The 21,788-nt window shown below is 39.2% G+C and overlaps 1 protein-coding gene and 1 long non-coding RNA gene across 23 annotated transcripts in view; one reads left to right on the top strand and one right to left on the bottom strand.

Annotated features, from left to right (window-relative positions):
• The window catches only part of LOC142046981 (uncharacterized), a 318,894-nt gene extending 310,690 nt beyond the window's left edge, over nucleotides 1-8,204 (bottom strand). Inside the window, exon 1 of the long non-coding RNA XR_012656101.1 lies at nucleotides 8,057-8,204. This is a non-coding gene — a long non-coding RNA (uncharacterized LOC142046981). The remainder of the gene's footprint in view (nucleotides 1-8,056) is intronic.
• The window catches only part of MEF2C (myocyte enhancer factor 2C), a 162,399-nt gene that overhangs the window by 131,290 nt on the left and 9,321 nt on the right, over nucleotides 1-21,788 (top strand). For 15 of the 22 annotated variants that reach the window (XM_075067063.1, XM_032784909.2, XM_032784912.2 and 12 more), the window contains 4 exons: nucleotides 14,166-14,338; nucleotides 15,571-15,594; nucleotides 16,471-16,600; nucleotides 17,382-17,517. In XM_075067063.1, coding sequence (XP_074923164.1) covers nucleotides 14,166-14,338; nucleotides 15,571-15,594; nucleotides 16,471-16,600; nucleotides 17,382-17,517 — 463 coding nt within the window. The remainder of the gene's footprint in view (nucleotides 1-14,165; nucleotides 14,339-15,570; nucleotides 15,595-16,470; nucleotides 16,601-17,381; nucleotides 17,518-21,788) is intronic. The other 7 variants (XM_032784914.2, XM_032784911.2, XM_032784913.2 and 4 more) reach the window with 1 other exon arrangement.

The raw sequence follows: 21,788 nt of genomic DNA, 5'->3' as shown, positions 1-21,788 counted from the left end.
TTCTTATCTTTTAACCAGTTACTGATCCATGAGAGGACCTTCCCTTTTATCCCATGATTACTACTTAGTTTGCTTAAGATCCTTTTGTGAGGGACCTTGTCAAAGGCTTTTTGAAAATCCACCTACACTATATCAACTGAATCACCTTTATCCACGTGCTTGTTGACAGCCTCAAAAAATTCTAATTGATTGATGAGGCATGATTACAAAGCCATGTAGACTCTTCCCCAACAAATTGCGTATATCTGTTTCGAGTTTACAGTTGTTCCGTATACAGTCCATCCACTTACCGAGATGCATGGTGGCTCTTTGGTTAATCTCAAGACCTTTTTACACCATAATTCATTAATTTTTCAATATTGCCAACTTAAAGCATTCAAGAATCCTGAGATTGTCTTACAAACCATGAGATTTTAAAATAAATAAAATAATTGTTAGGTGTTTTTATTTGCCTTCTGGGGCTTGAACTTTTATTTGTCACATTTTCAAGCTTTTCTCCACAACCAGAAAAACAGGCTAGAAACTTCTTTTAAAAAATATTTTTAATGACAGCTGAGATTTTCCCATTATCATCTGACTCCAGGAGCTGGAGCTTTAAGAAAAACACCAAATAGTGAGAGACTCTTGATAAAATCATGACATTTGGCAGCACTGGATCTTGCCTAGCAAATATATTATACAGTATACTGAAAATTTTGTTTCTCTCAATGATTGAAATTCACACCTTTGCAGAGGGATGGCAGAAGGTCTGTGTACCATTTAAGTCCCACTTGTGCTCTGGGTGACTGAAGTGGATGTCGAGCTGGTGCTGAGGTGAACTGAACCCAGTCAAACCTTCGGAGAACAGATTTTCAAGAGTGAAGGCTGTGGTCCATACACAAAAAACAGAAACACATGCTAACAGTAATTGCACATAAAAATGTTAACTGATGTACAATCACGTAAACAGGTGCCTGAAAGCAATTCCATTTTTCTGTGTAGACCTCAGCCTGAACTTTGCAAAAATGTGGCCCTTTACTGGGTTTTGAACAGTTGTGGAAGTGTTAACAGAATGATCTCTGAGTTATTCTCTGTCTTATCTTGTCTCTAATTTATAGTGTCTCAATATTTGTATTTATAAAAAGATAGATTGAAAGGATAAATGACTGAGTCAATAATGAGAACACCCTCACATCTCTCCTAAAGAGAAAGCCCTAAGATCACAAGTAGTGAACAATTAAGTGAGTCATACAAGCTGCAGTTCTCTATAAGTAAGATTTTAAAGACAAGCATGATCAATTTCATTTTTATTTTTATGACAAGCAATTAAAAATATTCCTTTAGAAAATCTGTGCTCAAACAGTAACATGGAGTTATTGAGTAAAATCCTGAGGTCAATGGGAGTTTTGCAATTTACTTAGTGAGGCTAGGATTTTATCCTTTATATTTTGGTTACATATCTTCTTAGGAGGTATCATGCTGTCTTTTTCCACTGTGCAATCTGTATCCTTGTTCAGAGAAAGAGAGAATATAAGGAAGTGTTGCAAATCAGCAAACATCTGGATTTCATGCTTACCCTTGAGTACTGAAAGAGATAGTTGATGCCTTCTAGATCTTGGAATGCAGCTATGGGTTTGCTCCAGGAAGAAAAGCAAGAAATGCATTTAACCCCTTGGAGCTGGGAATACAGATTTTGCAGCAAAGCAGCACTCAGAAGCTCCTGGCAATATTGAGTTAATGTGCCTCTTGCCCATTAACTTTCAGCATGATTCCCCAGTTAAAGTATTCAAGCCATAAACTCCAGTTATTGTCCACATTTTTTGCAAACTGATTTGTCCCCTGATAATAGCAGGAACTGTTACTGAAAGTATCAGAGCAAAATAAGAAAAGATAGGGCAGGGTCAGTAACTCTGTTTTTGTCTTGTATTTACAACTGCTTGCACAGAACTGATCTTAAAAGTTTTATTTTATCTTTATATAATATATGCAAATTTACCTCACATGCCGCCCTTTTCTGAGAAGATCTAATTTAATAACATAGAAAGGATGGAGATTTAGGAATGTGTGATTTGTGTTCTGAATATGCAGTCACCAGTTTTTCTGAACATGAATTTGAAACCATGGGTTCTTCTTTTCTGCAGCAGTTATGTATGTAAGAAGAAATACGTAATTTAGCAAATATACCACTTATCACTGTTTATGAAAAAGAAATAGTAACCAATATTTCTAAAATTTCCTTGGGGGAAGCTAAAAATTAAGGTGTTTTTTTTATTATTATATAGTCATTTATATTTGGAGTTAATTATTATCTTGAAATATTTTCTCTAAAATATATAGTGATATTTTTCCCAAAAGGTCATTGATTTAAAACAGCTGAAGAAGTAAATGAATTGCCCTATGTTTTAAAAAGGTTTTCAAGGAGTAAAGTGAGGATAAATACCAAAATATTGTCTCCAGATTCAAAACATTTTCCCCTTAATATCTTCAAAAAGGGTTATATTTTCCAATCATGTGTTTTCCACTATTATATAAGCTTCTTTGCTCTTTCTCATGATTCAATACTCAAGGGCAGTTCATACGAAAAGAAAATATAGTTTATTTGCATACAAAGGGCTAAATTGAAGCTGTCCATCTGTGAATGCCCAAGATGGGGGGATGAACTAATCACATGCTTTGAAGTATGCATGTGTTTAATTGATTCCCTGGGACTACGCATTAATTTCCAGTGGGCATTTTGCAATCCAAATCAATGAAAATCTGAGTCCTAAAACCAAATTTTGAAAAGAGCTGTGGTCCAGATTTTCAAGTGCTCAGCAACCACAATTGGGGCCAGCTTTTCAATAGAGTTCATCTCCCTTTTAAGCACTTAGATAAGGGACAGATTTTCAGAAGAGCTAAGCACCCAGCAGCTCCCTGTCGCTACATGTATACTGCGAAGAAAAAAACATGGCAGCGAGTCTCAGAGACTGGGTCAACTGTCTTGGGCTCGTGGGGCTTGGGCTGTGAGGCTAAAACTAGCAATGTGGAAGTTCTTACTCAGGCTGGAGCCTGAGCTCTGAGACCCACCCCCTCCCTTGGTTTCCGAGTCCAGGCTCCAGCCTGAGCAGGAACTTCTACATTGCTATGTTTAGCCCCAGCAGCCTGAGCCCAAGTTTAAATTGACCTGGACTGTGAGATTTGATGCCTTGGGTCTTTTTTTGCTGTGTAGATATACCCAATGCGACACTGAAGGCCCAATTTTCAGAAGAGCTGTCATGCTGGCCGAATGGGAGCTGAACTTTTCTGAAAATCCAGCCCTGATTTTGCATTCTGAGCTTCTTTGAAGTTCTGGCCTCTAGTGTACAAGAATTAGATGTTTCTAGCCCTGACTATGGCACTAAACTCCACACTATGTCCAACCCTCACTTTATCTCTCACAAACCAAAGGCATGCTGGTTATCTCAGTCAGGGCCAGTCACCTCACCATGACCATCTGACCCCTGTTACCCAACAAGAGCTTTGTCTTTAAACTCTTGAAGAGCCCATAGTGTAAAGCTTCAGGTCTCTTATTCCCTGAACTGTCCAAGACTTTTTAAGCTCAAAAGTACTATAAATTAGTGAAAATATGAAGATCAGCATGTAATAGTCTTAAGTGGTTTTGCTTGTTAATTAAAATGGAGTTACTGAGTTGATCAGGTGAAATTCCAGGACAAATAAGATAATGTGATATATAAACCAAAAAGCAAAACAGTTTTGTGGAAGTGGAAACATGTAAGTCAATACGATTAGAGGTAACAAAATAAGAAACATAATGTTTTCCTGTGTTAAAGGAATATATCCTAAATTCCCTAAATCAGATGGTAGGGAATTACCAAACAATGCAAATCGTATAGACCGATGGACAGTCATTATGAGAACTGATAATAATATTGACAATAGCAACTGTGTTGGGGGGTGGAATCTGCACAAGGGTTTTGATTGTGTGTTGTTCCATTTCTGCATTTAGCTGGGTGGAGAGGACAAAATTGGATTGAAATAACTAGTGTGCTCCCAGTATTTTTATTATTTATTATTTGTATTGCTCTATCATAGACTAGGCCCATATTTTGCTCGATGCTGTACAAACAGAACAAAAAGATGGTCCCTGCCTCATGGGGCTTACAAACTATGTATAAGACAAGAGACACTAGATGGATACAGATAGACAGGGGTGTGCAAGTACAAGGTCATTCAGACCTTGGTGTAACCTTGGCTGCAAAGTTCCCCAAAGGTCTGCCCACCCACCTAGAATAGCCAAAAGCATGCTTCTCTCTCACCACCTGGAACACCCCTATTCCAGGGGCTGGAAGAGGGGTGACATACAATTTTCTCCTCATGGAAATCATCTTATTCCCTGAGGAGCAGATCCTTCCCACCCACTTTCCTATTCCCAAGCCATCGTAGGTCTTATCAATATTGTGTGTTACTGGGCTGGTTTATCAAATACATTCACACATTTCTTGTTAGTTATGTTTTAAAATTATACTTTATTTTCATTGGGACATCGTTGGTAGGTTCTTTTGTCTATCCAAAGATTTGATCATAGCCCTGCAGCGGCAGCAATGGAAAACTGCACAGCCCCAGGGGAGCTCCACTAAGCATTTGCCCTTTGGAGTGTAGGAAAGAGTAATTGCACCTTCTCGTTGTGCACACTCTCAGGCCACGTCTACACTACGGGATAATATCGAATTAGCTAAAATCGGTTTTATAAAACTGATATTACAAAGTCGATTGTGCGCGTCCACACTAGGCACATTAATTCGATGGTGTGCGTCCATGGTCCAAGGCTAGGTGTCGATTTCTGGAGCGGTGCACTGTGGGTAGCTGTTCCGTAGCTATCCCATAGTTCCCTCAGTCTCCCCGCCCCTTGGAATTCCGGGTTGAGAGCCCAGTGCCTGATGGGGCAAAAATCATTTGTCGCGGGTGGTTCTGGGTACAGCCTCACCCTCCCTTTGTGAAAGCAGCAGACAACCATTTCGCGCCTTTTTTCCTGGGTGAACTGAGCAAACGCCATAGCACAGCAAGCATGGACCCTGCTGAGATCAGTAACGCTATCGTGGACGTTGTAAACACCTCGCGCATTCTCGTGCTGTCTATGGTGAACCATGAACTGCAAAGGCAGGAGAGGAGGAGGCAGCTACGGCAGCGCGGCGACGAGAGCGATGACGAATGGACACTGAATTCTGCCTAACCGCGGCCCCTGCATTTTGGAGCTACTGCTGGTAATGGGGCAGGGTTCTACCCATTGAACGCCGATTTTGGGCGCGGGAAACAAGCACAGACTGGTGGGACCGCATAGTTTTGCAGGTGTGGGATGATTCGCAGTGGCTGCGAAACTTTCGCATGCGTAAGGCACTTTCTTTGAACTTTGTGACTTGCTTTCCCCTGCCCTGAAACGCCATAATACTAAGATGAGAGCAGCCCTCACAGTGGAGAAGCGAGTGGCAATAGCCTCTGGAAGCTTGCAACTCCAGACAGCTACCGGTCAGTCGGGAATCAATTTGGAGTGGGAAAATCTACTGTGGGGGCTGCTGTGATGCAAGTAGCCAAAGCAAATTAAGCTGCTGCTACGAAAGGTGTGACTCTGGGAAACGTGCAGGCATAGTGGATGGCTTTGCTGCAATGGGATTCCCTAACTGTGGGGGGCCATAGATGGAACCCATATCCCTATCTTGGCCCGGAGCACCAGGGCACCCAGTACGTAAACCGCAAGGGGTACTTTTCAATGGTGCTGCAAGCACTGGTGGATCACAAGGGACGTTTCACCAACATCCACGTGGGATGGCCAGGAAGGGTTCATGACGCTTGCGTCTTCAGAAGCACTACTCTGTTTAAACGGCTGCAGCAAGGGAATTACTTCCCAGACCAGAAAATAACAGTTGGGGATGTTGAGATGCCTGTCGTTATCCTGGGTGACCCAGCCTACCCCTTGATGCCATGGCTCATGAAGCCATACACAGGCAGCCTGGACAGTGGTCAGGAGCTGTTTAACTACAGGCTGAGCAAGTGCAGGATGGTGGTAGAATGTGCATTTGGCCGTTTAAAAGGGCGCTGGCGAACATTACTTACTCGCTCAGACCTCAGCCAAACCAATGTCCCGTTTGTTATTGCTGCTTGCTGTGTGCTCCACAATCTCTGTGAGAGTAAGGGGGAGACCTTTATGGCGGGGTGGGAGGCTGAGGCAAATCACCTGGCCGCTGATTACGAGCAGCCAGACACCAGGGCGATTAGAAAGAGCACACCAGGAGGCGGTGCGCATCAGAGAAGCCTTGAAAACGAGTTTCAGCATGGGCCAGGGTACGGTGTGACTGCTGTGTTTGTTTCCCCTTGATGAACCCTCCCCCTTGATTGACTCATTCCTGTAAGCAACCCACCCTTCCCTTTGATTACAGCTTGCTGAAGGAAATAAAGTCACTATCATTTTAAAAATCATGTATTCTTTATTAAAAGTCATTCCCTGTAAGCAACCCACCCCCCCCTTTGGAATCCCTATCATTTTCTGTATTCTTTATTAAAAAGTAATTATAAAAAGAGGCAGAGAATTATCAAGGTATCCCTGCCTGCTGTGGTTTGGGAGGAGGATAGGAGGGAAGGAAAAGGCCATTAAGCACATTTCAATGTAATGACAGCCTTTTGGTTGGACTGTCCACGGGGGTGGAGTGGGCGGGTGCAGAAAGCCTTCCCCCACGCGTTCTTACACGTCTGGGTGAGGAGATATGGAACATGGGGAGGGTGAGGGTGGTTAACCAGGGCTGCAGCGGCACTCTGTAACCCCGCTGCTCTTCCTGAAGATCCACCATGCGTCTGAGGATATCAGTTTGATCACGCAGCAGCTCCAGCGTTGCATCACGCCACCGCTGATCTTCCTGCCTACACCTCTGATCTTCCTGCCGCCACTCTCATCTCGAGCGTCTCTCCTATCCTCCGTTCACTGGCATCTTTCCTGTACGTTGCTAGCACGTCCTTCCACTCATTCTGATGAGCTCTGTCATTGCGGGTTACTTCCATGATTTCAGAGAACATTTCATCTCGCGTTCTCTTCCTCCTCTGCCTTATCTGAGCTAGCCTTCGGGATGGAGTAGGGAGGCTGGACAACAGTGCAGCTGCATGGGGGAGGGAAAACAGAGAGAGAAGTATGTGAAAAGATACATTTTACAGAACAATGCTTGTACTCTTTCACAGTGAATAACACTATCCACTTACATAGCACATGTGATTTCACTACAAGGTCGCATTTTGCATCGTTTAATATTGAGTGCCTGTGGCTCTGGTGTTGCAGATCTCACAGACGCAGGCAGGGACCAGGCATCACAATTCAGCTTGCATGTGGCCATGGTAAGCCACTGTCTTTCAGCTTCTCCGCTTCTTTCCTGTTTACAGGCAGCAGCAGACGCCAACCCCCCCCTCTTTCCCTAAGGGATTGCTTCCTCCCCCCACCGCATGGCTGCTATCATGGAAGATCAGTGCTAATCACCCCCCTTCCTTCCCCCCCCCACGCGTGGCTGGTAGCTGGGAAGATTCCTGCTCGCCAAACGCAGAAAAGCTCAGCGCTATCCTTCCTCCCCATCCCCCCTTTGCTACATGCAAGGAAGGATTTGATTTAAGCGGCAGCCCAGTAGGAAAATGGCCATGTATGCCCCCTTAATTAAATTCCTGAATTTCAACCAGGTTACAATGAATGATATAACTCTCCTGAGAATAACAGCGCAAGATGAACAACGTATGTTTCTTGAATGCCAGCAATCACCAGGAGCTACGCAGCTGTGCTTTGTCAAGCAATGATACCGAATTACTTGCTACATGCATGGCGGGAAAAAGTGTCCTACAATGGAGGACCCAATAAGGCTGCCTTGCCCAGAAACCTCTCCAAAAGCTTTTGAGTACCTCCAAGAGCGATTCATGGAGATTTCTTTGGAGGATTTTCGCTCCATCCCCAGACATGTTAACAAACTTTCCTGTAACTTTACTGGCTGCGAATGCATCTCAAGCCCTGATGGCAAATCAATCATTAAAAACGCTTGTTTTAAACCATGTTTGATATTTACAAAGGTACACTCACCAGAGGTCGCTTCCATGGCTTCACTGTCTGGGCTAGTGGCTTGGGAGGGCTGGGAGGGTAATTCTGTCTGGGTCACAAAAAGCTCCTGGCTGTTGGGCTAAACGGAGTGCTGTGTGCTCTCAGCAAGCTCTTCCTCCTCTTCCTCTTCCTCCTCATCTCCCCCTCCGAGAATCCTCAGCCATGGTTGATATTACAACCCCGACCTCTGAATCCACGGCCAGGGGTGGGGTACTGGTTGCGCAGCCCCCTAGAATTGCATGCAGCTCAGCGTAGAAGCGGCATGTTTTCAGCCCTGATCCAGACCTTCCGTTTGCTTCCTTGGTTTTCTGGTATGCCTGTCTGAGCTCCTTAACTTTCACTCTGCACTGCACTGAGTCCCTGCTGTGTCCTTTTCCCATCATAGTCCTGGAAATTTTTTCAAATATTTTTTTCATTTCGTCTTTTGGAACGCAGTTCTGTTAGCACTGAATCCTCAAGAGCCCTTTAAATCGATTTAAAGAGCAGTGTAGTGTGGACGGGCGCAGCGTTAAATCGATTTAACGCTGTTAAAATCGATTTAACGGCGTAGTGTAGACCAGGCCTCAGCCCCAGCCTGTTGCTAAATTGTTTCCACCGCTCTCATCATCAGCGTATCTGCACAGCCCCTAAATCCTTACCTCTCCCTTATACAGCAGAACTGCACTATGGCTAGGACCCTATATTCCTATAGAGGAAAGGGCAACAATTTCTCATTAATGATCTTTAAGCTACTTCGCTGGGATATGATATAATATCACATCACATCATACCGGCTTTTTTATCTCTAAATTTACATAGTCACTTTTTAAGGAATGATTATTTTTAAAAAATCTTTAAAAGACAGAATTGTTGAGCTATTTTTCTCTACTTTCCTAAAAATATTTATTTAGCCCCATACCCTTCTCCACTTCAGGACAAAAGCAGCTGATATTTCATGATATGCCATAGAATACTTTTCATTCAAAGTCAGTAGATTTTATACACCACATCTATCTTGGTCTGCTCCCTGTAATTCAGTAGAGAAGGTCCATTAGTGTAATAGTGTGGGAATGGGCAGGTACTCCAATGTAAAGATTTTCTTCTTCTCAGATAACATATTTCCACTTCAGTTTTCTTCTATTGCTTGCAGTTAGCCAAGGTAATGTGCTGTGAAATGATTAGCATATGCAACATGTGAGTAAAAACCTTCAGTCATTAGCTCCTTCCAAAATTATGTTATAGGTGAGCATGATTTCCTGAGCTTTTATGCATTAGGGTGAGTATCCATTTTGTTTTGGTGGTAAACTATAAGCTCTGTTCTGCCATCAGTCACATGAATTAAACGAAATAAGAACTATATACATGGACTAAGAGGAAAAGAGACACCTAAGTCCTTGGAGGCCTGTATATCAGCATTTAATTACTCCTTATTCAGGCAAAATTCCATTTGTAGTCAATGGGAGATTAGACTGAGTAAAGAATGTAGAATTGGGTGTAAAATTAGCAAGATTTCTGTTACTCTCTGCATTTTCCTTTCACTTATTCAAGGTAAAATACAGCATAGGCAGCTCTCTCTTTTATATAGTGTCATTCTGAATTTCACACATATTTTCAGAGGTTTGCTGGTCACACGAATCAAGGTTGTGCAAATGACTATACATGTCCAAAAGTAACCCTGTAGGTGAATAGTAATGCTGGCAATTTGAAAATATCACTGAGGTTTTCAAACTCGCCTCAAGAATTTGGACACTACATTACGATTAAAATGAATTGGAACTGGGCATCAAAAGCTCCTAAACAGCTTTGAAAATCTCGGCCTATGTGACAAGTATTTCTCCTTCTCTCTCTTGTTCTTTGTTGTTGTTCATTTATTATTTTTATTTCCTTTCATTTTTAATGATGAAATGAAACTAATTAAAACTTTCAGAAATCTAAACAGGAATCACTGTCCAACTTGGTTAACTTTGAGCCTAAAATCTTGATAGTGCCATTTTAGAATAAAAAAATGTGTGCCGAATCCTGCTGTCCTTACTGATAGGGGCTTAAGCTGAGTGAGGGATACGGCATCCATTCTTAAATTCTGTTTACTGCCTATTAAAGATGAAATTTTCAAAAGTATTTAGCATTGGCCTAATTTTGCTTGCTGGGCACTTTTGAAAATTCATCTTAAAGTTCTTACAGAATAGAAGTGATCAATTAAAAATAATTAATTTGAAATAACTGAGAAAATATATCTCATATAGTTCAAGTAATATCTTTCCTTTAATGGACTAACATTTTGCATTAATTATTATTGATTAACTAGCTCCTGCTACATAGAAATTTCTTTCTTGGAACTGACAGAGTTTCAAAGGTGATATATAAGGGTCAGTCCTGCAATCTTTACTCAAGCAACATTTTCTTAGAAATCAGTGGGAGTTTTCCCTGGTTGATGGGCACAGGAACATACCCAAGAAAAGGAATCTATACTCAGAAAGATTCTTCTTTATATTGTGCAGTTAATCCGAATACAAAATCTTGCACTGCATTTAGTGGTGTTGTGCTACTCTTCTATTTTACTTCACTATAAGCAATTTAATTTTATGTGCAAAATCTTTTCTCTCTTTAAAGTCAAAAAAGCAAAAACAAACACAACACAGGAAAAAATTTGTGCTTAAAGTTTCTTGAATTGAAACTGCTGTAAATTTGAACATTCTGACATATGCCCTGTAAAATTTGTACATCTACTGTTTTTATTTTCACTTTGCATTATAAATTATATCCATAATGTTTTAAAATGTTCTATTCCAGTGAAAATATGGCTTTTAACCAAATAAAAATGTAAAGCAAACTTGCTCTAAAATCCATCTGCTCTTCATTTTCTTATAATCTATAATCAGGAAATCCATTCATACATGACATATAATTTTTGTGCTTTCTAGTGGGTAGTGGAATGTGATGTTCTGCATACAGTCACATCTAAATTGATAATTCTTCAGGCGGAGTGTAATTTTAAAGTATAGGATGAAGAAAGGTTTAATCTGTATATTAGAAGGCTTATACAGTTTTTTTGCCTCTGAATGTAAATTAGACCATTCTCTTTGATGGATTTATCTGAAGGTGGGACAGCTGCCTCAGAGAAGGCCACAGCTTTGTGAGTAAGAAGGAGGATGCGGTTTACAGAGCTGGTTTAAAAGCAGGCTCTTCTTCGCTGTAAACCGCATGCACGTATTCATCATTGATTTTCAAATGATGGGTTCCAATATCATTGGTTTAGAGTCCACAGTCTTACATTCCTGATTCCACATTATGCCAAAAGAAAAACAATTTGGTGGCTGGAAAGAGAAATGGTCATTATATGGCTCCAAAATGCTAGCTGGCATAATATGCCAAGAACAGCAGAAATCCACTGGTAAAGAGAAGATTGCAGTAGTTCTTAAAAATAATTTGATGTTCTAAAAATATAAATCTAAAAAATATCATCAGTGTTCAAAATATTTTATATCAGTAGGTAAATACATATTAGAAACCTGATGTTTTTGAATAGCATAATTTCTAAATGATGGAAAGATATTCCTGATGTTAAATTCTTTTCATTAAATAAACTAAATTCTTTCATTGGGTTGATAAAAATCTTTTCTGGAAAATTGTACTGGTTCTGTTTTAAACATTTATTTTCTCCAAAAATCAGAAGCAGAAAAAATCTGCTATGGTACATGGCCTTTGCTGGATTATCTCAGAAAGTTTATTATAGAATATTAAAAAAAACAAAAACCAAAAAAAACAAAAACCCAAGCATATAGTTTTTATAAAACAGCTTCATTTTCACACATGGAACAAATGTTTGTCATATCATATTACAACACATTTCACAGGGCGGTTTTACTTCCTTTTAACAAAATAGCTCCTATATGAAAACCAGTATCAGAGAAAACCTTGCCTATGCTTCAGCTTCTTCTGTAGATCACTTCACCACACTTCTTAACAGTTTTTTTAATGCTGCTGCTGCTTCTTTTTTTTTTTTTTTTTTGCAATTACCAAGATAATTTTCCATTTGATTGTTTGTTTAAACCAGATATCACATGAGTAAAGCATATGTTGTGTTTGTCAAACTGAACTTCATCTAAAGAAAAAAGCACTGCATAGCTTCTAGAAAAATACCATCCTTTCAATCACCATCTCTCTAATAACCTATAGCATTAATTAAGGCTAAAAATATAGCAAATACACATTCAAAATAATTGTTCATTAAAAAAACCTGTATGATGCTAAATGAAAAATTCTTGCAAGTGCTCTGTTACTTCAGTTTTGATGAGTGTAAAATCCACTTTTTAATTAATACATATTTTATCTTGCTACCTGTAGGATGCTGTTGAGAAAAGAAACAGCCAACTTAACTATGAACTAGTTTAAATATATCCAAAGTCTTTTTGATGCTTAAAAGTTTTTATCCTAATTTTTTCTAAGTATCCGGAAGAGCATTATACTTGATATAATGAATACATTTAGCCTTATGTGTTTGCAGATTAAAATTATGATTTAATATTCTTAGTACTCAGACACATTTTAATTACAGAAATCAGCACGCTACATTACACCAAGAGGATGCATTCTTTTATTTATCGGTATTCCTATGGTGCACCCAGGGCCAGCGCTTGCATTTAGGCGGCTTAGGCAATCGCCTAGGGTGCCAGCATTATTAGGGGGCGGCAGGTGGCAGGCACGACTGCGGGAGCTCCACTGGAGCCACAGAAGCAGCCGACCGTCTGCAGGCAGGACTGCGGAGCCGGGGGACCAGCGCGCGGGGCGGCGAAATGGCCGTGCGCCTAGGGCGCTCAAACCCCTAGCGCCGGTCCTGTGTGCACCCTACAAATTTAGCCTCAAATACACCCCTGCGAGGTACGGCAATCATCCCCATTTTAAAGATGGAGAAACTGAGGCCCATAGAGGTTAGATTATTTGTCCCTGATCATGCAGGAAGTTGGTGTTAGTACTAAGAACACAACCCAAGTTTTCCAATTTCTAGGTCAGTGCCTTGCTGACAAGCCCATATTCCTTGTTATTTTTTTAATGCATATCTCAGTCTGCTAATTCTGAACTAAACATGAGCCTAGAATTGAATATTTTGATTAATATTTGTTTTCTTGATATTCATATGTGAGAGTTCCCTCTCTGTCTGCATTAAAGATTTAATATTATTTACTTCAGTGGGGTTGTGCATTGTCTCTCCCTTCTTTGGTCCAACAGAGCCAGAATTTGGAGAGCCATTACAAAGCCGTCTCCTTTCCCAGGCTTTCTCTGCGGGTATGGGGTGGGGGGGTTCATGGGTGAGAGGGGAAAGGTCTTGTTTTTGGTGGGCTGGGAAGACATTAATTGCATTGCTATTCAAGCACTAGCATTATTGCAGTTATAGAGGAGAAACTGCTTCCAAATTAGCACAATACAAAGCATTTGCCTGTCAGAATTGTTTCAAGAATTTGCGGAAGGCAGGAGGAAAGATATCAGGCATTTTCCAAATAAGGACATGCTCCTTCTCCCATTGAATTTATTGTTGACAAGATCAGGTCCTAAAAGTCAGGGGAAGAGAGTAGAAAAGCATTTAAGAGTCTTCCTATTCCTCCCCCGGCTTTTTCTGGAAATTATAGCCTTGCTCTACTTGTTCTTTGTCTAAAAACAAAACAAAACCATGAACTGGAAAGGAGTGAGTCAGCCAAGTCACAATCCTCTTGTATTTGTCCATGAAAGCACAGCACAGTTTTCTGCATTTTTTTCAACTGTAAGATTGTCTGACTTTTCCTGACTCTTCTTTGTAACAAAAGTTAGGTTTTAGCTGGTCTGAGTGTACAATACTGTACAGTGTATCAATAGTGTCAGATAATCACATTTTACTTCACTGCATCATTGAAAGGTCAACTGCCACGAGGGAAAGTGTCTCAAAACCAATTGTTCCAAATACCAGATGAGTTATATTTTCACACATGGGCACTTACACTGCACCCATAGTAAGCTTTGTCAGTTTATGTGCTGGTTTTAGTAATATCAAGCTTTAATTTTCATGCACAACCTTAGGAAATGTTTTTGAGTCTCTACTCCTCTTCTTAACATTTTGTTCTGTTTTTCCAAAAAAAAACAGGAAATGGGTATGGCAACCCCCGAAATTCACCAGGTCTGCTGGTCTCACCTGGCAACTTGAACAAGAATATGCAAGCAAAATCTCCGCCCCCAATGAATTTGGGAATGAACAACCGTAAACCAGATCTCCGAGTGCTTATTCCACCAGGCAGCAAAAATACAATGCCATCAGTGGTAATGCATTCCTTAGGCATTTCTTCTTTCCCTTCAAACTATGGCTATTTCTCTGTGTAGACTTCCATTCACTTCCATGGGCTTTAGATCAGGTCCTACATTCTGACATTGTCCAATCCGCTCTGGTTGTAGACTGGTTCCACGTCTGTTTATATTTTGTATGAAGTCATTTTTACTTCCTTCTCTTTTCTCTTCAGTTAAAAAATGGTAACTGTTTTCTACACACTCTCAATTTCCTAGCACTCCTTCCTAGTGACTGGAGAATCCTTTCCTAGATTTGTTACAAGACTGAACTTAATCCTATACATGGTCTGCAATTAACAACTTTGGTTTAGTTTCCACACAATCAGAGCCTCAGAAAATGACAGACTAACCAGAAACAAATTAGTTGGAAATCTGTCGTGTTGGGAACAAGGGTCACATTTTATAATGATGAGAAGCAGTAATTATTCCTTGGATGTAGTAAGAAAAAGTGAAAGCATCTAACCTGGGAGCTATGCATCTCCTGTCTGTTAACAAAGCTGAAGCAGAGGACTATGATATAAGGTTGAGTCATCAAGCATTTCATGTTAGTATCTTTCTATTCCCTACAACAGAGTAAATCTTTCATGAGTGATGTAACATTAAAAGTGAGGATGATTAAAAAAGAATCTTGATAGTGCTGTAAACACATTTTTCCATTATATAACAGACAAGCTATTAAAACAACTTGCAAGTTGGCTACTTTAACCTGATGCATTATAAATTAACTTTGACTATCACACTAAAACCCCAGAAATGTGACGCTCTCTTCTTAAAAGATGAGGAGTCATAAATACAGTCTCCTATGAAGCTACACTCAAGTACACCAAGGCTGTGACAAGCTGTCTCCATCAAATGATTTATACCAAGGACCTTAAAACTGATACTTTCCAAGGGATTCTTTGACTGGGCAGGTCTCTGGCAACAAGGTGCTACTATACAATCTCTGCAGCCGCTGGGGCTGGAGAGAAATAATGAATAGTGAGACAAAGACCTGTGCTGAAAACTAGCTAGATTGTCTTCACAATTGAGACAAATATCTCATTAGGAGGACAAAGAATGTCTTTATGAAATGTTATTTTTGTAGCCAGTGTTCAAAAATTATTTAACTTGTTATACCTATCAGATGAAGTTATTCATTGTGCTTGAAAGCTGTCTGCTGATAAATATTTACATTTACTAATTATTAACACTCGTTTCTATGCTCTCAGTCTGAGGATGTTGATCTGCTTTTGGTAAGTGGTAGTGATGCTCATCCTAATAATACAAAAACAATTGTTTTGTCTGTTTTTATATGGAGTTAGTGGTTGAAATAAAATTAAGCATTCCCAGTATTATATATTTGGTATATAACATAGGTGACAAGAATGAAATTGTTACCTATATTGTTCAATCTCTGCATATTAAAAAAAAAAAAGCCTTTGAGAAGGAAGCTTAGTCACTATTAGTATTTTGCTAGCATGCTAAAAGTAGACTACTTTTTTTGCAATTGGCACACTTTATTAGGAGTTTTTTTAAGTGGTTCTCTGGACATTTTATCCTTTTGCTCCTAGAATTTGAATTCCCTGGTGTAGTTTGTGCATTGAAATATCCAGAATTAAAGACAAATGTATAACTGCTTTCCTAGGTAATATGTTTGAAGTTTGTTTTACTGTGAGAAAGAATAAAGTAGCCAGAGCACCATCTGCTGGAGAGAATTTATTATGCAGCACTGCCGCAATATTGCTTACTGAATTAAACATAAAATCCATTATTGCTGATTTTAATAAAATTTTTGCATTTGAATGAAAAGCAAAACAATAGAAGTTGAGTTTATATATTTCATCATTTTTTCACGTGGTCTCTTTTCTACCCACAATAAAGCAATCTTACTTGTTACAAGTTTGGTTTCCTAGGAGATACTGATGTAATGGGTTACTATGGTGACAACTAATCTCTTGAAGGATTGTAAATGATAGGGTTGACAGAGTTCATAAAAGCCACATGTTAAATGATTAATTTCATGAAACCTGTATTAAGTTGTATCTCATGCACAAAACGTACCCTGAAATCCTATACATTTAACTGATTTAAACCTGTCAATAATTTGTTTATTTTACTTACTTTAAAAGAATCAGAGGATAAATAACTCCCAGTCTGCTCAGTCATTGGCTACCCCAGTGGTTTCCGTAGCAACTCCTACTTTGCCAGGGCAAGGAATGGGAGGATACCCATCAGCCATTTCCACAACATATGGTACCGGTAAGTATCAATGTAAGATGTGAATAGCAGGGGAGAGCAAGATACTGACCTACGCAGTGGCTCAGTAGTAATGAAACTCCTACACTAAAGAGAGGAATTTGTATTCTGTATTACTTTAGGTGATTGAAAGCCTCATTATCTTACTCTGAGTCTATAAATGACTTGAGACATAAAGGGATTCAAGAAGCAACTGCACTGTTATAATGGAAAATTGCTCTATAAAGCCTTTTCCAAAATACTTTTGCTAAGCAGTATAACTTAAAAGGGGCACGTCTTTGGTTCACACAGCTAAACATTACAGAAAATCACATCACACCAGTACTGCATAGATTAGATGGATATATAGACTGGATGCCTTTCTGGAAGATACACTGTAGTCAAATGCAAGCTCTTGGGCTCAATACAGACGTAACGGTGAAATTCTATGGCTTGCACTATACAGACTAGATGAGCTAATGCTCCCTTCTGACCTTAAAGACTGTGAAACTATGACTATTTGTGCGTGGCAATGATGACTGTATGGTTCAAGAACATTTCTGGATCTTTATGTCCAGAAATGCCTCCATAAATTGGAGGATGTTATTTGTGCATTATTTGTTCCCAAACTGATTAGTTGACTTAAGAAAAGGCTCCTGTTTTGTTTCTGCAATTTAATACCACTGGCATAATGAAGATAAAAAAGCTTATTATATTATGTATGTAAATTTAAATTATGGTGCTACTTATTGTTTAATTATTTTTCACTTAATTTAGCTATTGCCTGTTCTGTTTTCATATGTAGAATACTCACTGAGTAGTGCAGACTTATCATCTCTCTCTGGGTTTAACACAGCCAATGCTCTTCATCTTGGTTCAGTAACTGGCTGGCAACAGCAGCACCTACATAACATGCCACCATCTGCCCTCAGTCAATTGGGGTAAGCAATATTCCTTAGATTATCCTATCATTTTACATTACTTTATGCTGGTTTGCATGGGAAACAATGGCTTCTATAACCCAATTAATCCCAAATCATAAATGCGATAACATATCAACAAAAGTCTTCTATGTGAACAGCTCCACTTTCAAAATCCCAAACTTGAAAATTGGTATTGCATCAGAAGCTTAGCAGGTAGCTAAACTACAGTCTTCTATTTCCTAGCACTTTCTCAGTGTTGTAGGAAAGTGTACTGTTGTTTATCTAATCCTTCATTTGTCTACATATTTAATTTCCAACACAGGACAAAACAATACACTCATAATTGTGCTTCTTTTCCTTTTTGTTTCCCTTAATCTTTTTGATTCCCTGTAGTTCAGTGCACACTTTTAAAGTAAAATTTGAAAATTTTACATATTTTTAAATCACTGGTAAATAGGAATGGCATAATGATTTGACCTGAGATGAATCCATAACCTTGTCTGATAATCACATAATTCCATCTGCTCAGCTGTGACTTGCAAGTTTCATTCATTTGGAACTGCTTTATAGAAGTATAACATAATTGTGACTAAGAATCTGGCAGCAGATAAACCTAATTTTGGTTTGAGAGTATGTATTTGTGCCCTCTAGTGGCATTTTCAAGATATTTCTCCAGTAGATGTGAAGCCTACAATAATACATTCCTGTATGGTTTAAATATTTTATAAAATGTGAAATTAATATGAGAAAAACAACCTAATTCATTTAACAAACAAACAAAACTATTGGCTAATTGAAATAAACTTTAAGGGCCTGATTTTCAGAGATGCTGAACTCCTACAAATCCTAGTGAGCTAGGTCCTAGGTGTATGCTGGCACTGCAAACATTGTAGCTGAAGATATGGCCAGACATGTTTGAACTGGAAGTTTGTTCATTGAGAAAAGTACAAATTAAAATATCCTGAATATATAAACTAGTAAAGTTTTAGTTCATTGTCATTTGAAAGCATCAAATCAACCTTTTTCAAAAAGACAAATGTTTCACATAAGCTTTAATTTTTTTGCAAGACTGCTGCCATATTCTGAAAGTATTTGGCGTTGTAAATGTGGTTTAAACTTCAAAATTCTCTTTATAATTTTTTTGACCTCTTGTGTGCCATTGGGTTGGGTTTTTAGAGGAATAGCTAAACAAAGGTTTAGGAGAAACATGTACTTTTTGAATACCACTTCTGTAAAAAAAAGTTACATAGTTACAGATATTAACTGCATAAAAACATAAAACCAAAAATGTGCAGATTTAGAAAAAATTGTTGTAATACATCTTCATTATTCCTTCCTTATTGCTTTTCTTTTTGAGGTACTGTTTTGGGGCAAACATGTTAACTGTACATCTAGGGATATAAAATCACAAAAATTGAAAACTCACATGTTAGCTATCAGTGTTTAACTTACTGTAAAGCTGATTGTTTTCAATGGTTTACCATAATAAGACTATTTGGTTAACCAAACAAAGTATAAATTAAATCCTAAACTAACAGCATGCCTTTTTAGATATGTCACACATCATCATGTGTTTCTAATTCATATCACAAAAAAGTTGAAAATTAATGGCTGTGGCTAGTGGAATGTGTTTTGGGCTTCTGGTTTTAAAATTATTTTTTCAGTGATTTTCAAGTGAAGTTAGTACTATGAAAACTGCTTCATTGACAGCCCCAGAGGAGTCTTCCACTTATGCAGAAAATAAGCATGATTTCTTTGTTTTATTTTGTATATTGAGATTTATATACAAAAGCACCTTTCCTAAGCTTTGGGTGATTTTAACAATTTCTTTAAAATGCACAATTCAAACACAAATTTATAAGAACAAACCCAGCCCACATGAGCAGAAGAATCAGCTGACTAGAACTTCCAAAAATATAAAGAAATACCCCACTCTAAGAACCCCAGGTACCCAAACCCCTCAGCCATTCTCAGAAATTTGAGCAAACCGACTGAAAATGTGGTTGACCTGCCTCCAAATTCCTATACTATACTAGAGGGAGGTGAGTTCCAGGGGGTGCAAAGGTAGGGAAAATAGGTTAATATGTCCAGAACTAATACATTTATTTGGAGGGACTTAAGAGAACAGTGAATGTGTGTTTTCTGTTAAACAAGCTTTGGGAAAGACCTATGATGCGCCTCAGACAGGGCAGTTAATAGGGGAGGCGTGCAGATTCTCCAGGGGGCTCGATCACTAGTGCCTATAGCAGTACAAAGCAGTTCATGTTCCACTCCACATGGCGCAGGAGCATAGGTAGTATTACAGCTTGTCCCAGGTGGCCTGGGTCCCCATGAATCTGTGCTTCGCAACAGCTGCTGTTTTGGCAGCATTGTCTGAACAGGCTCTAAGAAAAGTGCAGAAGAACCACTGCTCTTTATCTTGGTCCAGTCACCGACTAGCAACAATACTAGCGCCCATGTTCCTGAGCAGTCTTGGGGGATAATTTCTAAGGACATCGTAGTACGGATCCCATGTCTGTTCAGTTTTGGGATTTTTTTTTCTTTTCTTTTTTTTTTTTTTACCAGCTCTGTAGCTGATCAAAAAAAATTACATTTTACATGAAAAGGTGCTCTTCTTTTTGACACCTCTCCTCTATAAACTACCTATTTTTAATTGATCAACAAAAGCCATGAGTTGTTGGTTACTACTGACCTGAAGTGGGTTTGAGCTCTAACCTACAAGTGAAAGGTTCTGTATCCAGTTGCTAATTTCTTGATCCACATGACTGCCCTACGTGGCCTACATTCTTCCATGTCCATAATTATCAATCTAAGACAGCACGTTTTCTGCTTTGAATGTTAGCTACAGGCAAAAGAATGGGTTTCATAAATAAAAATGCAGACTTCAATACTCAACCACAATATTTATTCAAAATAATTTTTTATATAGACAGTTATTTATATAACAGTGGAAGTGTCTCCAATCTTTTTTCAGCCCTATGGAACAAAGAATTGGCTCAGATCCATAAGCTTGCTCCAGGATTTGTGAATAACAGACTAATTAGTTAGTAGTTATAACTGTAAATTCTCAAGGTCTTGGTTAATATCCACTGCTAAACCGTAGGTACCCTCACCCACACACATGTACAAATAAATGTATTCTGTGGCAAGGAGGAAAGCAAAACCAGAGACAAAGCCCTGGTGGGCAGGGCATGCCATCTTTCTCACTCCATGAAAATCTGTGTTGTCAAGGGCCGTTGGTCATAGATTCACCACTAATACCCATGCCTCTTCCCAAACCCACCCTGACTCAAATTCCAGCTGGAGGTTAGAACCGATGGAGACCCATACAGAATATACGTCACTGGTATACAAAGTCAAAGCTTCTTTGCAGATTCCTTTCATCCTGACATTTCCTAGCCCCTTCACAGAAGAGCCATGCTAACTCTACTTGCTAATGAACCATCCATACCCAAAGAGGGAATCGTATTTGCCCCAGCTGATGTACATCAAATAATCTCTGTGTGCCACTCATATTGATTTGAATGTGAATTGAGGTCTAATATTTCAGGTATATTTCCTTTATTATTCCTATGAAATTAAATGTTTTCTGTGCAATGTATGAAAAAAGATGACCACATTAATGTCAGTGTGAGTGGATTATAAGAACGGCCATACTGGGTCAAACCAATAGTCCACCTAGCCCAGTATCCTGTCCTCTGACATCAACCAGTGCCAGACGCTTCAGAGGCAATGAACAGAACAGGACAATTATCAAGTGATCCATCCCCTGTCATCTAGTCCCAGCTTCTGGAAGTCAGAGGTTTAAGGACTTCCAGAGCATGGGGCTGCATCCTTGACCATCTTGACTAATAACCTTTGATGGATCTGTCCTCAATAGACTTAGTTAATTCTTTTTGAACCTGGTTAGACTTTAGGCCTTCACAGCATTCCCTGTCAATGAGTTCCATGGGTTGACTGCATGTTGTGTGAAGACGTACTTCTTTATGGTTGTTTTAAACCTGCTGCCTATTAATTTTATTGGGTGACTACTGGATCTTGTGTTATGTGGGGGGGTGAACAGCACTTCCTTTTTTTCATTTTCTCCATAGCAGTCACAATTTTATAGATTCTGTTATATGCTCCCTTAGTCTCTTTTCGAAATTGAACAGTCACAGTCTTTTTAATCTCTCCTCATATGGAAGATATTCCACTCATTTTTGTTACACTTATCTATACTTTTGACAATTTTAATGTCTTTTTTTAGATGGGTCGACCACAACTGCATGCAGCATTCAAGGTACTATGAA

The sequence above is a fragment of the Chelonoidis abingdonii genome, chromosome 6, assembly GCF_003597395.2.
Source record: "Chelonoidis abingdonii isolate Lonesome George chromosome 6, CheloAbing_2.0, whole genome shotgun sequence".
Taxonomy (NCBI): domain Eukaryota; kingdom Metazoa; phylum Chordata; order Testudines; family Testudinidae; genus Chelonoidis; species Chelonoidis abingdonii.
The sequence above is the reverse complement of the archived record's forward strand: the minus strand, read 5'-3'. Positions and strand labels throughout refer to the sequence as shown.